Consider the following 14,305-nt stretch of genomic DNA (forward strand, 5'->3'; position numbering starts at 1 on the left):
AGATGTGGAGGAGTCAGTGTTGGGCTGGAATGGACAAAGTTAAAAATCACACAACACCAGGTTATAGTCCAACAGGTTTACAGAGGAACCTCGATTATCCGGCATTCAGTTATCTGAATATTGGATTATCCAGCAAGATTGCAAGGTCCCAATGTTTGGTTAAACTATGCTACCTAGCATTTGATTTTTCAGAATTCGATTAACCGAACAAACTACTCCCCACCTGTATCCTTTGGATAATCGAGGTTCCTCTTTTTTTCCAAAGTTAAAAATCACACAACACCAGGTTATAGTCCAACAGATTTATTTGGAAGCACAAGCTTTTGGAGCGTCGCTCTTTCATCAGGTCGATGAAGGAACCACCTGATGAAGGAGCAGCACTTTGAAAGCTAATGTTTCCAAATAAACCTGCTGGACTATAACCTGGTGTTGTGTGAATTTTAACTTGGAAAAAAAAAGAAAGAGTTTCATGTGGCACACTCCTGAGTGCCAAAGGCACTGAAAATATCGAAGCTCCATGTTCAATACCTCTTGAGGACTAGTTAATTGATTTAAACCAGGGCCATGGTGCAACAGCATTCCCACAGCTTTTTGATAATAAAAAGAAATGTTCATCTGAGGATAGTTTATATTTGGGTGGGACATCAAACTGTTGCCATTCCAAGCATGAGTTGCAAGAGTGGAGAAAACAGAAGGAAAAAGAAGGGGAATTCTTTCCAGTTACTATCATACTCTACCAGACTCATTTGATTCATTTCATTCAATAGAGTACTATGGATTTGAAGTTACCTTTCTATATTAAATGTCATTAAATTTTATGGATCTCTTAATGGGCCTTTCCATGATATATAGATGGCGATGTATCACAGCAGATTTCTCCTTCCCATTGACAAAGAACGGTCAAAGTGGGAACGAATTGAAAAGGTCAAGGAGGGTACATGTGAATAAACTACATTATGTAGACACACCGAAGTGGTTAAGGGGGGGCAGCAGAGGTTTTTTTGTCCCAGTTCTCCTTTTGGCTACTTTCATCAAATATTTATACCCCTCTCAAACCAGGCATTTATGTTCATCATTTTTTTTTCCTAATTCTGGCTGTCCTCAGGTTCAAATGAGATGTTGAGCGGTTAACTTGTTTTGCTGACCTTTAAGAAATTGGATGTCCTGGGGATAGGGCGGTGTATTTCTCTGTCTTGCAGGTAGAAGGTAAAAAAAAATTACATTGCCATCTCCTGCTATTCAAAAAATTTACATTGTCATCTCCTGCTATTCAAAGTCAATAAGTACATTGCAGTTACAATTCTGACCACACCCTGCAGTTAAAAAAAAAGATTTACACCAGATCTTGCCATTCAGGAATTATCTACATCACATTGATTCTGGAAATAATCAAATCACTACATTGTGTCTTGAGTGTCATGTGACTATGGGGAAGTGGCTGCAGGTTGTCTTGTGGACATTACTGACTGTGATGTAAAATCTTGTACAAAGGAAGAACTGGCCCCTTTTTTTAAGATTAGATTACTTACAGTGTGGAAACAGGCCCTTTGGTCCAACAAGTCCACACCGACCCGCCGAAGCGCAACCCACCAAGACCCAATCCCCTACATTTACTCCTTCACCTAACACTACGGGCAATTTAGCATGACCAATTCACCGAACCTGCACATTTTTTGACTGTGGGAGGCAACCGGAGCACCTGGAGGAAACCCACGTAGACACGGGGAGAACATGAAAACTCCACACCGTCAGTCGCCTGAGGCGGGAATTGAACTCAGGTCTCTGGCGCTGTGAGGCAGCAGTGCCAGCCACTGTGCCACCATGCCAACCCTTTGTTCAGAGAGGTCTCTTGACACGGTTCCGCAAGCATTGCGAAGAGGGTTAAATGGTTCCTCCAAAGCTTGTACTTGCTTTATAAATTTTGGTTGTTCACAAAAGTTGGTGTACTGCAGTTGCATCAAGTATGTAAGAATCTCAAGAAAAAGAACCTAACATACTGTATAATTGGACATGTGCCAATTCCCGATATATTTTAAAAATATGTTCACAATGTAGGTCCGAAGAATGGGGATTGTGCTGATCAAGTGATAAAGGAGTGGTGAGTCTACTCCACGAACACTCTAGTCTTCATGGTGATGGTGTGCCCATCATGGAATTAGGTCGCATGTACCAGCTTTTTGATTAGAAACTGTAACCAAGTGTACTGCTCAATTATTTTGCTGAGGCTTTTAAAACAGAAGGATAGTGGTTGCAGAATACTCAAGATATGCCTGCAGCCTTTTTCCATTGTTGAGGGTTCTGAAATAATTCAGTGAAACTTTGGTTATTTTTGTGGTCTAAAGAACAGGAGATGAGATCATAACAACAATTTTTTTTTCTACAGCGCCTTTAATGTTATAAAGCACTTCAAGGTATTTTGCAAGTATGAAGTCAAACAAAAATTGAGAATGAATCAAAGGAGGAGGGATTGGGTAGGTGGGGTGTATGCTGCTTGCTCACCTGATCCCCTGAATTGATCGACTACTAATACACTGAGGTTATCTTAACAGGCTCAGTGTAGAGTTTCCACCTCAAGAGCTGTTAACCAATCTGACTTGTTGGGAGCTCTAAGGATACCAGGAGTGTCAGTCTTCAATGGTGGATGTTGCTTCCCACAACGACAGCAATGATACCAGGCTCAACCACATATGGAATTTTCTGATGGGGAGGGATTGGTGGGACGATCAACTCTTGGGGAATAAATTAAAGGATTTCACAACATACAAAAAAGGGTGGCAGGCATGGGTTTTCTGACCAAGCTTCACGGGTGAGAAGGGTGAGGGAAGCACAGTATACCCATCTGGATCTGCTTAAGAGCTAAAATCAAAGATCAACACCACAGGACAAAAAGTACTCCAGCAGTAACCAATTGGAGACATGGGACGAGCTCCTCAAATACAGGACAGTCCTGTCAAATCCAGAAGATTTGGTCACCCAGCACGTCAGGAATCCTGGACAGGAGTGTTTCTCCTACATATAGTATTTCATTCTGTCAGTCATTCTCAGTGAAACAAGATGTAGATCAGAGGTGAAATAACTAGCTTAGTACTTCAGAACATTTTTGATATTCAAATGTTACAATATAATTTTATGCAAACAGAGTTCATTCAATGTATGAAGTGAAAGAAAGTGAAAAATACCAGATTTGGAAGACTTGTCCAAGCTTTTCCTTCTTTTGTTGATCTCCAATCGGACTTCAGTGCTAAACTCAGAGTCTGGCATTAACCTCTGTCCTTTCTCCTGCAGGATATTCCGGAATACTGAGGTCAGCTCAGTATCTCCAATGCAAGACCCTCGCCTGGAACTCTCTTCTGCTGTACTGTTGCCAGTGAAAGGGAACTCTGAAAATGACTGAAAAAAGTAATGAAGGATTTTAATGATCTCTGTTGAAGCCAATGTTCAGACAGGACTGTCAATAAAAACAAGGACAAGTAATTCCAAAAGGCACAATACTGGAGATCTGAAATAAAAACAGAAAAACAGTGGAAGTATTCAGCTGGTCCAGCAGCACTCGTTGAGGTTTAAAAACAGAGATTAATATTTCAGATTGAAGGACCTTTCACTATATTAGGTAAAAGCTCACTGATGTTGGGCTGGATTTGACCATTTTAGTGTCAGGCCTGGTGGCACAGAATCTTTATTATGGCAAACGAAGGCAGAGACTGGGTTGGCCATTTTCCCATTACCATGCCATTTTGACAGCAACGAGGTGGACGGAAGATGCTTCTTACACCTCGAGGCCAGTTAAGGGCTCTTTATCACCTCCACTGGTGGGCAGTGGTATTGTGGTATCATTACTAGATGAATCCCCCAGAGACCCAGATTCTGCTGAGTCAGCCATTTTGAAGTTCATTTACAACATTCACTATTCAAAAGTTACAATATCATAGAGCTTATGTGTAAAATTTTGGTTCTGTGCTTACTGATGTTACTGTACATGACAGATACATAACTGACTGACTACTGACACCATAATGCAGAAAGAGTGACTGAAGGAAAGAAGAATACATTTACAGCAGAATGTCATGTCTTGATGTCATGTAATTATTTAAAAATTACAGGCTGATTGCCATCTGGATTCAATACCATACTACAACAAAGGATGTCTGTACCTCAAGACACTGGTGATTTACCTGGTCTTGCTCAAGGTGCCTATAACTTTCCACTACAACAGTGGGCTGCAGAATGGAAAGCAATGCAGACAAGTTCCATGTTATTGATCTATCTCCATCAATCCACACTGAAAAATGTCTGTGTGTCAGTGCAACCCAAGGCTTATGTAACAGCTGCACGATCCTTCTTGAAGAAAAGAGACAGACAGCTCTTGCCCGGGCCAGCGGATGAAAAGAGGTCAGGTGAACAAGGTATTGGAAGGCAGTCAATTTAAATGGAATCATACCAAGATGAGGAAATGCTTCCAGTGTGAAAACACTGGAGAAAATTGAAGGGAGGCACTTTGTTTGGAAATGCAACCACGAGAGACTGGCATCAAATTTGCAAAATGTGCCAGGTTTTCTGCTGGAAGAAAGGGAATGATTTCACATTTGGTTGAGCAAGGATGGCCTTCATATATTTCAAGGCACTTTGTTGACTTAGAGTAGAACGAACTTGGCACCACTTCTAATTAGCTGTGATGTCTCAGAAATGACAACAGAATGCCTGAAATGGGAAAACATCCCAGCGTTCGGTGATTTTGCGCATTAAACTGATAAACAAAAAAAAACTCTCCAAAGAGAGGAAAAATACATCAAAAATGCGGTCTGTCTAAGCATTGGCTTGAAACTTGTATGTGCAGTCAAGTGTGGAGTTCTTAAAATGTTTTGAAAATTAATATGTAGTTTGGAATGTCTATTACTGTAATGTTCTGATGTGATGTTTTCATGCATTTTAAAAGGACGTGGATTTTCCTCAGTAATTCCACTAACACGCTGCTCTAATGCAGTCTTCAATTAACTCTTCAGAAACTGTCAATATGTTTCTGCACTAACACAAAAATAAGACACATGGAAACTCCAAGGGAAACAGCTATATGTTCAGGGTTGAATGCATAAATACATTCGACATATGGTGGTGAGGCTAGAGGTTAATTTGGGAGGTTTTATGCGCTCTCTGTTCTTCCTCTGAAGGTACTAACAGGTTTCATTCATGCTGGAACTTTGCAGAATGACTTGCCTTTCAAGTCAGCAGCCAGATATCAGGAAGCTGACTGAAATCACAGTCGCGGCTAATTTTATCCAATATTAGAAAATCTGTCAGATGAAACAAATGGGAAAGGAATCAGGAGCAAGGATCAACTCATTTTCTTCTCTCTAGAGGGTAAAAGGAGGTAAAACCAGAGGATGTTGATTTAAGATGACTGGCAAAAGAACCAGATGGATGCTGGGAAATGGTGGAAACAAATCTAATGGCAGCTTTCAAAAGGTAATTGCATACATATTTGAGAAGGGGAAAAAGAAATGCAGGGGGAAAAAAAAAGATAGAGAAGTGGAACAAATTGGATAGCACTTTCACCAAGCTGGCAGAAACAAGGTCAGCCGAATTGGCTTTCCTTTGTGTGGGGGGATGCTACAAATCTAGTCAAAGTATACCAAGGCCTATTGCAAAGCTCATCCATGAGACTGCAGCAGCCCACAACTCCCTCAGCTGCACAGGTCAGCAAACACGTTGTATTTCGGTTGTCAGAGCAGCTTTGAAGTGAGACAATAAAAAGCTGTAACACCGCTGAGGGGATTACCTGTAAACCATTCCCGTCGTAATATGGGGAAGGAAGCTGGAAAGATTGACGGCGGGATTGGGCAGAATATTCTGAGTCCATATCAAAGTCAGTAGGATGCACCGAAAGTAGACGTTTGTTTCTGCGTGACTGGGGAACAAGAAAAGGTATTAACAATTTTTCAATTAAAAAAACGCTTGTGCTTTGTGTTTTTATTTTATAAAAATAGCCTTTCAAAACAGAACCTCGTGGGAAGAATATTGACAGCTGGCACAAGTATGGTGTGGCCTTGTTCTGTGCTATTCCATTCAATGATTTCAAAGCTTTTACTGCTTCTTCAGATGGATTACAGGAATAAAGTATTAACCAAGTTTGTAATGGCAACTGGCTGCCCCTACTTCAGTGCAAACTCCTGTGAGATAATACAGTTAAAGAGAAAAAACTAAACAAACATATGGCAAATTGGCAAGTTAATAGCTCGACAATTACAGGTTCTTCACTATGTTTAGAGTCACAAGGCACAGACAATGGCCATATGACGTCATTCCTGAGGAGGTTACTGAATGCTGCTCAGGACAGCAAACACACTGCATTAATCTATGCTTATCAGAATTTTAGCCATTGTGCAATCTGCAATGTTATAATGACCCAGCACAAAATCCACCCGAGTGAGAAACCATGATAGGATTTTCTTATTGTGCTCTCTGTATGACAAGTCCCCATCAGTAACTGGGTTAAAACCACTCATAATGGATTTGTCCCAGTCAGCAACAGGGCAAGTGGGCTGTACACAGGCCTTCTTGCCAGTTCCTTCATTCAGGTAGAGGCAAAAGGCAACAGGGTCTCCACCCACCAACATCCTCACTTGTTTTTATTCTGTCACAGGTTGAGTGTATCATTGGCAAGATCAACATTTATTGCCTATCCCGAAATGCCCTGGAGAAGGAGATGGTGAGCCACATTCTTGACCTACTGCAGTCCATTGGGTGTAGGGATACCCACAGTCTTGTTAGAGGGGAGTTCCAGTAACAGTCAGGAAAGGTAGTAGATTTCCAAGTCAGGATGGTGTGTGGCTCAGTACAGATTCAAAAGAATTAAATAAGTTTCAGTTTGAAGTGCCTTTTCATAAAATATCCTTTAAATAGAAAAGTGCAAAACAGAAGATTAGCGGATGCACTCCGAATAGGATAAGGAATGAGACAGGCCAGTGAGTGGATGACAGAATTAACAGAAACAAACATTCAGCAGAGGGAGTTGGACTTTGATAAATAAAGGACAATGTCTGATGTATGAACTGTAGGAAAAAAGAACTATAGCCAGGAACATCTGTTTACTTATGCAATTTTAAGTTGTAGAATTGAGTGATAGTATGGCTATGTCACTAAAAATGTAAGTAAGGAATGAATACTTCTGGCTTTTCAGAATATTACCTTTGACTGCCTAAGGCTTGTTAACCTTACAAAACACTTGAAGAAATGATCATAATAATAGTTAAGCTGGTTAGCTGAAGTGCCTGACTAAATGCTCCTCTGTCACCAAACTCACCACTTACTAAACAGATACCAATGTGAAGAGACAGAATCATTAATAAACACAAGTTAAAGATTCGGAATACAAACCAGGAATGAATGAATGTAAAGAAAATTATCAAACTAGAAAGAGAAATTTGGAGAAGCTGCTAGTAAGATAAACAGGTATAAAGACTTGGGGGAAATGACATTATTTACAGGAACCACATGCCAGGATTAGAGAGAGGAACTAAAGTTACACCAGACTCAAATATTGCAAGGATGGAATCTGTGACAATCGCTTTCCTAGTCATGTAGGATTAAGATTTATCAAGCTATGAAGCGAGGCTGGTTAACTTCCAGTTGTTTTCTTTGGAGCACAGAAGGTTGAGGAGGGACCTATTAGAGGTGTCGAGATTATGAGGGACATGGATAAGGCAAATAGAAAGCAGCTGTTGTCCTTAGTTGAAGATGGCATAATTTTAAAGTGAAAGGCAGGAAGGTTAGAGGGGGCTTGAGACAATTTTTCTTCCTCCAGGTGGTGGGGCTCTGGAATATACTGCCAGGGAGGGTATCCGAGATAGGAAACCTCACAACCTTTAAAAAGTACTTGGATGAGCACTCAAAGTGTCATAACCTTTATGACTGTGGGCCCAGAGTGGCGAAGTGGGACGAGTTTTGGTAGTAGCATATTGTCTTGATGGGCCAAAGAGCCTCTTCTCCATGACTCTATGATATTTTAAACCTTTCAAGATTTGTAGGATGTAACATGGAATATTTAGATGGAAGCAATAACAAGTAAACTTCCATAATTTAGTCCATAACCCATGACAATGTTTGTCCTTTGTTGATATTTTCTAATCAACCTGCTCAGAGATGTTATAACACACCTCTGACCTGAACGGGGGCCTCCTAGCTTAAAGATAGGGACACTACAGTGCACCAGAAAGCCCTTCTGTCCTTTGTACAGACATCTTTTGAGTTGTACACTTAGCCTCAATTAGGTGCCATTTCCAATGTAAGTAATTCATTAGTACAGTATACATCTATCAATGCAGTTGCATTTGGTGAATGTCAGCATATGTCATACAATAAATACAGTATTTAAATTACCACGATGATTAAGGAAATCCTTTCAAAACAGAAAACAACATTAAAGTAAATTCTTACTCCTCAAATGATTATCATTTCCAAAACCAAACATCTAAAAAGGACATTACTACACTATAGCGATGAGCCTCTTCATTATCAAGAGCATTTTCATCCTCTTCAATTACTTCTGCCATCATCTGAGCATTGTATTCACCTTCAACGATGGAAGACAGGAGAGAAAAACACATCATTAATGTTGTGAATGGTGCCTGGCTGTGAAATCTTAGCACCCTACAAAGCTGCGTGTTCTAACGTCACGTAATGTTGTGCACTCCAGGGGAAGGGTACAGAACATCAATTTCACTTATGGTTCAATGCCACAATATCCTTTCCCTGGCACGCACATCAATTCAGAAAGGGAGCACTTGGACTAAGACACAGGAAGCAAATGTGACTGCTTGACGTAAACTGGTATTAATCAACTCCATGCTTAATTAGTGACCGTGAGGAATTAAGGTAACTTCTGTTCTTGTTGTTGACAGTGGGATGTCTTTTAAATTTAAGAGATATTTGGTCAATCAAATCTCTCCCACTTAATAAATGAAGCAGTCACACAATAGGTAACAGATTCTGGAGCTGACAGGATATAAGCAGCCACAGTAACAGGTTTATGTAACTGGGAAATAGTTTGTTTAATTGACGGAAATTATCCATTAAATTTTATTTTTTCCTCTCCTAGTGGAATATAGAGCGGAAGTCTGATAGATCATACAGTTGCTTCGTGGATTAGGTTTGTGTTTTTCTCACACTATTTTATAACAGCCATGAAATATTTAGAACAGTGAGATCGTATTTACTTGTCAAGTTATCAACTATATGGTTAAGGGTAGAGGCAACATTTCATCTGCCTATCGTCAGCATTAACCACTTTGAGGTCAGGAAGTGTCAAGTGCAACTACAGGGTTCCCTTCCCTTTATAGAGTCATACAGCATGGAAATAGACCCTTCGGTCCAACCAGTTCATGCTGAACATAATCGTAAACTAAACTAGTTCCACCTGCCTGCTCCTGACCATATCTCTCCAAACCTTTCCTATTCATGTGTCTTTCCAAATGTCTTTTGAACATTGTAATTGTACCCACATCCACCAATTAGGAAGTTCATTCCACATGCGAACCACTCTCGGTGTAAAACGTTTGCCTTATGTCTTTTTAAAATCTCTCTCCTCTCAACGTAAAAATATGCCCTCTGATCTTGAAATCTCCCAATTGAGGGAAAAGACATCTATCAATACCTTATATTTTATAAACTTCTATCAGGTCACCTCTCAACCTCCTACATTCTAGTGAAAAAAGTCCAAGCCTATCCATCCTTTCTTTATGATTCAAACCTTGCACACCCGGCAACATCCTGGGAAATCTCTTCTGAACCCTCTCCTTCCAAGAGCTGGGCTAACTGGGTTTGAGTTTTTGGAGAAAGTCACAGTGACATTAGATGAGGGTGATGCTAATGATGTGATGTACATGGACTTTCAAAAAACTTTTGATAAAATGCCCACTCAGTCCTAAATGGCTTATCCCTTATCCTTAGACAACAATCTGTGTTTCAAGACTCTCTACCATCAGGAACATTTTTCCTGCACGCACCCTGTCTAGTCCTGTTAGAATCTTACAGGTTTCTAGGAGAATCCTCCTCAATCTTCTGAACTCTAGAGAATATATTCCGAATTCAAAATCTCCTCATACGTCAGTCCTGCCATTCCAGCAATCAGTCTGGTAAACCTTCCCTGCACTCACTTTGTAGCAAGAACATTCTTCCTCAGCTAAGGAGATCAAAATTACACACAATGTTTCAGACATAGACTCTCCAAAGCTAAAGCCCGGAGGCTACACCAATAAGTTTGGATGCTGCCTGACCGGTTGTGCTTTTCCAGCACCATACTTTTCGACTCTGTTCTCCAGCATGTGCAGTGCTCACTTTCTCCCCCTCAACAATGGGTTCTCCAATTTCAAATAATCTCCCTTCCCATCCCCCTACTCCCTCTTCCCAGTTCACCCCCTCCCTTCCATTCCTCACCAACTGGATTCATCCGTCCCACTGACCAACCAGGTTGTATCCTCTGTCTCCACCTATTCCCACTTCGCCACCCTGCCCCTGCCACCCCTTTTATTTGCAGCTCCCCTTAACCAACCTCCCCACCCCACCCCCACAGTCCTGAAGAAGGGTTACATCCGAAACATCCACTTCTCCACCTTTTGATGCAGCCTGGCTTGCTGTGTTCTCCCAGCCTCCTGTGTTCTCCCAGCCTCCTGAATCACTGCAGCAAGTCATGTCTGTTCCTGCATTTAAATCCTCTCGCTATGAAGCCTAATACTGTATACCATTTGCCTTCTTCATCGCCTGCTGCATCTGGGTGCTTCCTTTTAGTGACTGGTGTATGAGGACACCCAAGTCTCATTGAACATTCCACTCTCTGTATGTATAGCCATTCAGATAACTTGAGGGATTGGAATATAAATCATGCTGCTAGCTGGTCACAGCAGGAGGAGAGAGACGGAGAGATATGGAGAGAAAGAGAGAAAAGAAAGACAGAGAGATGTAGAGAGTGGGGTGCTACAATTCCAATAGTAATAAGAGAATTATAATAGAATACGCCTTATCTGCAATCACTGCTAATGTTTCCTATGCAAATGCAATAACACTTACCCATTTACCTTCTCCCATCTCACAGTCCAAGGCCCCAAAAGTGATGGCACGGGCAGCACGGTGTCTCAGTGGTTAGCACTGCAGTCTCACAGTGCTAGGGATCTGGGTTCAATTCCAGACTTGGGCAATTGGTCTGTGTGGAGTTTGCACATTCTCCCTGTCTGTGCGGGTTTCATCTGGGTGCTCTGGTTTCCTCCCACACTCCAAAGGTTTGTCAGTCACGTGAATTGGCCATGCTAAAATTGCCCGTAGTGTCAGGTGCATTAGTCAGAGGGAAATGGGTCCGGGTGAGTTACTCTTTGGAGGGTCGGTGTGGATTGGTGGGGCCAAATGGCCTGTTTCCACACTTTTTGGGAATCTAATCTAATCAAACCCACCTTCCAAGTGAAATACCATTGCTCTTGTACTTCTTTCAATCCAGGTTACTGTACTCGCTGCTCACAATGTGGTCTCCCTTACATTGAGAGTAAAGGCAGACTAGGCGACAACTTTGTGGAACACCGTACCCGGAGCTCCCAGCTGCTTGCCATTTCAATCAGGCACCTTGCTCTTGTGTTAAGATGTGTTTCCTGGGCCTGCTGCTAGGTTCCAATGTAGCAGAGTGCAAGGTCAAGGAACAACAGCTCATCTGCTGCCTCGATGTTTCAATATGCAACTGAATAACTTCAGAAACTGACCACATTAAGTCTGTTTTCCATTTTTCTTACATCATCTCTTCACTACTACTACCACCCTCCGCCCCCCCACCCCGCGCAAGCCTTATTTTAGTTATATTTTGGTTGTTTTGCTATGAGTGAGGAGGATCAATTCTCTCCCTTTCATACCTTATTTCACAGCCTTATTACATCTCATTCTTTCTGCACCATTAACAACCCCATTTGTCTTTTTCACTGGGCCTCTGTTGAAAGTTTGTCACAAAAACATTTTCCAACACCTTTCAGCGCTGAAAAAGAATCATACCGGACTCAAACACTCACCGTTTTTCTCCCTCCACAGATGCTACCAGACCTGCTGGAGTTTCTCCCGCATTCCCCGTGTTTGTTGCAGATTTCCAGCAGCCTGAGTCCTTTGCCTTCGTACAAGGATAATAATTCATCCCTGCTTGGATTGTTGCATTAGATAACAAAAAGGATGCCATAGCAAGTTGGTCTCTTATACTCCAGGATTTTAAGAGGATGGAAAATAGCAGTGCAGCAATGGTGGTGAGGGAGGTGTCCATCCTAACAGAACCTGGATCTGAGTAGTTGCTTAAGGGCAGCTTGTCTGGAGCAAAGGAGTTCCAGATGTCTCCTCCATCATCCTGTGTCTGTAGTTTCCCCTCTCTGCAGCCTCCAATCCAGCTTCCGATTGTATTGCTAACCTTAAAGGTTCTGCAGCTGCAGTCCCCTTGCCTATATAACACTGCATCACAATAAGCCTTTTTGGCCTGAATATGTCATTGACATCAACAGGTGTTGATTCACCATTTTCCACTGAGCTTGCTTCATGATTTAGAAAGGTAAAAATAGGTACCTCTGCAGAACATTAGTTCATAGAATCCCTACAGTGTGAAAGCAGGCCATTCAGCCCATCAGGTCCACACCGAACCTCTGAAGAGCATCCCTCCCAGAACCACCCTACACTTCCCATGGTTAACCCACCTAGCCCGCACATCCCTAGACACTCCAGGCAATTTAGCATGGTTAATCCACCTAACGTGTACATCTTTGGACTGAGGAAGGACACCAGAACACCCGGAGGAAACCCACACAGGTAACGGGAGAAATTGCAAGACAGTTGCTCGAAGGTGGAATCGAACACAGGTCCCTGGCGCTGTGAGACAGCAGTGCTAACCAATGAGCCACCAGGTCAGCCATGTCTCCCTCATTACAGTGGTTACTATACTAATGAATTACGCATGAACCATCATCCTGGAAACATCAAAGGTGCTTTTACAAAAACATATTTCTTTGCTCCTGGTCCCTTCTCCTCGGAAGGAACAAATGGATATTTCTTTACTTTCCCATATCTTTCATTTCACAGTGTATGTACTACAGATTAATAAAGTATATTAAATGCTAATGCCACTGTACAAATGTACACAATGTGCTTCAGTTCGTAATGGAGTATAAGATTATCTGGAATGTACAAATCAGAAACAGGCCATTCAGTCCATGCCAAATTTTCATGCTCCACTCAAACTTCCTCCCATGTTCTCTGATGTAAGTCTACTATCACACCTATCCATTCCCAGCACAGCAAATGATGTTCAGAATCAATGGGGTAGACCTTGACTATGAAAGACAATGACAATGTGATGCTCATGAGTCAGCAGCCTTATTTTACATTGCTACACAAGGAGTGAGTGTGTCTCACAGTACATTATGGACAAATTACATTGGCATCATCACAAGTCTTTTATCTCCAACACAAAGTGATATTGTGCCTAGCAGTCACTGGCATTTCACAGCACTTAATGTAGTCTAATGTATTCATTTATCCTTTGCCATAGGCCACAAACCCAAACAATGTTTCATTTGAAAGCCATACTTGGGAGTTGGTTGACATGCTGTCCAGTTGAATATTGCCAAGATGAACTACTTGACACCCATTCTGTACGTGTGCTCTTCATTTTGTTTACCAGATGGGTCACCTAGTCTGCTGAGAGCCATAGGGTAGGAGGAGTCCAACTCTTACTGTTACTCAGCATTGGAGTCCAAAAGTAATATCAATAAGGTAAGTGTAAAATAGAAAATAAATGAAAGATTCTGAAGTTCACTCACCATGCAAGTAACTTTCTAACACATGATCAAATCCATCTCGTTCATAGTGTGTGTCTGCAAGAGGTCAGGCATACATTAAAATAAAACATCAACTGGATTTATGGTATTCCTCAAAATAACAAGACACTTGAATGTATCGCAGAAGAGCACTAAAGTCCATTAGCCTGAAAGACAACTTGCAAATCACCAATGATGTCCCTAGGGAAGGAAAAAATAAGCTTACTGGTATAGGCCAGTTTCTCAAACAGGTAGACATCATAAACTTTCAATAACTGGATTGATAAATTCTTCCTTATATGGTTTGGACCATTTCCTCTCCAATGATCCCCCAGGAGACCCACGTGCAGCTGTGCCTCCATAATCATTGCAGTTCTAGGAGATCCTTCTCCATCCTTTACTGCAAGCCCCCCCCCTCTTGTGCTGAGTGGCAGTGAAAGCTTGTAACGGTTCTGAGAATAATATGTCAGCTACTTGACAAAGCAGAA

The 14,305-nt window shown here is 41.6% G+C and overlaps 1 protein-coding gene across 1 annotated transcript in view; it reads right to left on the bottom strand.

The window, feature by feature from the left end:
- The window catches only part of LOC132817644 (melanophilin-like), a 121,359-nt gene that overhangs the window by 71,793 nt on the left and 35,261 nt on the right, over positions 1 to 14,305 (bottom strand). The window contains exons 5-9 of the mRNA XM_060828144.1: positions 14,044 to 14,269; positions 13,821 to 13,874; positions 8,481 to 8,566; positions 5,774 to 5,902; positions 3,180 to 3,390 (exon numbers count right to left, since the gene is read on the bottom strand). Of these exons, the coding sequence (XP_060684127.1) occupies positions 3,180 to 3,390; positions 5,774 to 5,902; positions 8,481 to 8,566; positions 13,821 to 13,874; positions 14,044 to 14,269 (706 nt within the window). The remainder of the gene's footprint in view (positions 1 to 3,179; positions 3,391 to 5,773; positions 5,903 to 8,480; positions 8,567 to 13,820; positions 13,875 to 14,043; positions 14,270 to 14,305) is intronic.

Source organism: Hemiscyllium ocellatum, chromosome 7 (assembly GCF_020745735.1).
Source record: "Hemiscyllium ocellatum isolate sHemOce1 chromosome 7, sHemOce1.pat.X.cur, whole genome shotgun sequence".
Lineage (NCBI taxonomy): Eukaryota > Metazoa > Chordata > Chondrichthyes > Orectolobiformes > Hemiscylliidae > Hemiscyllium > Hemiscyllium ocellatum.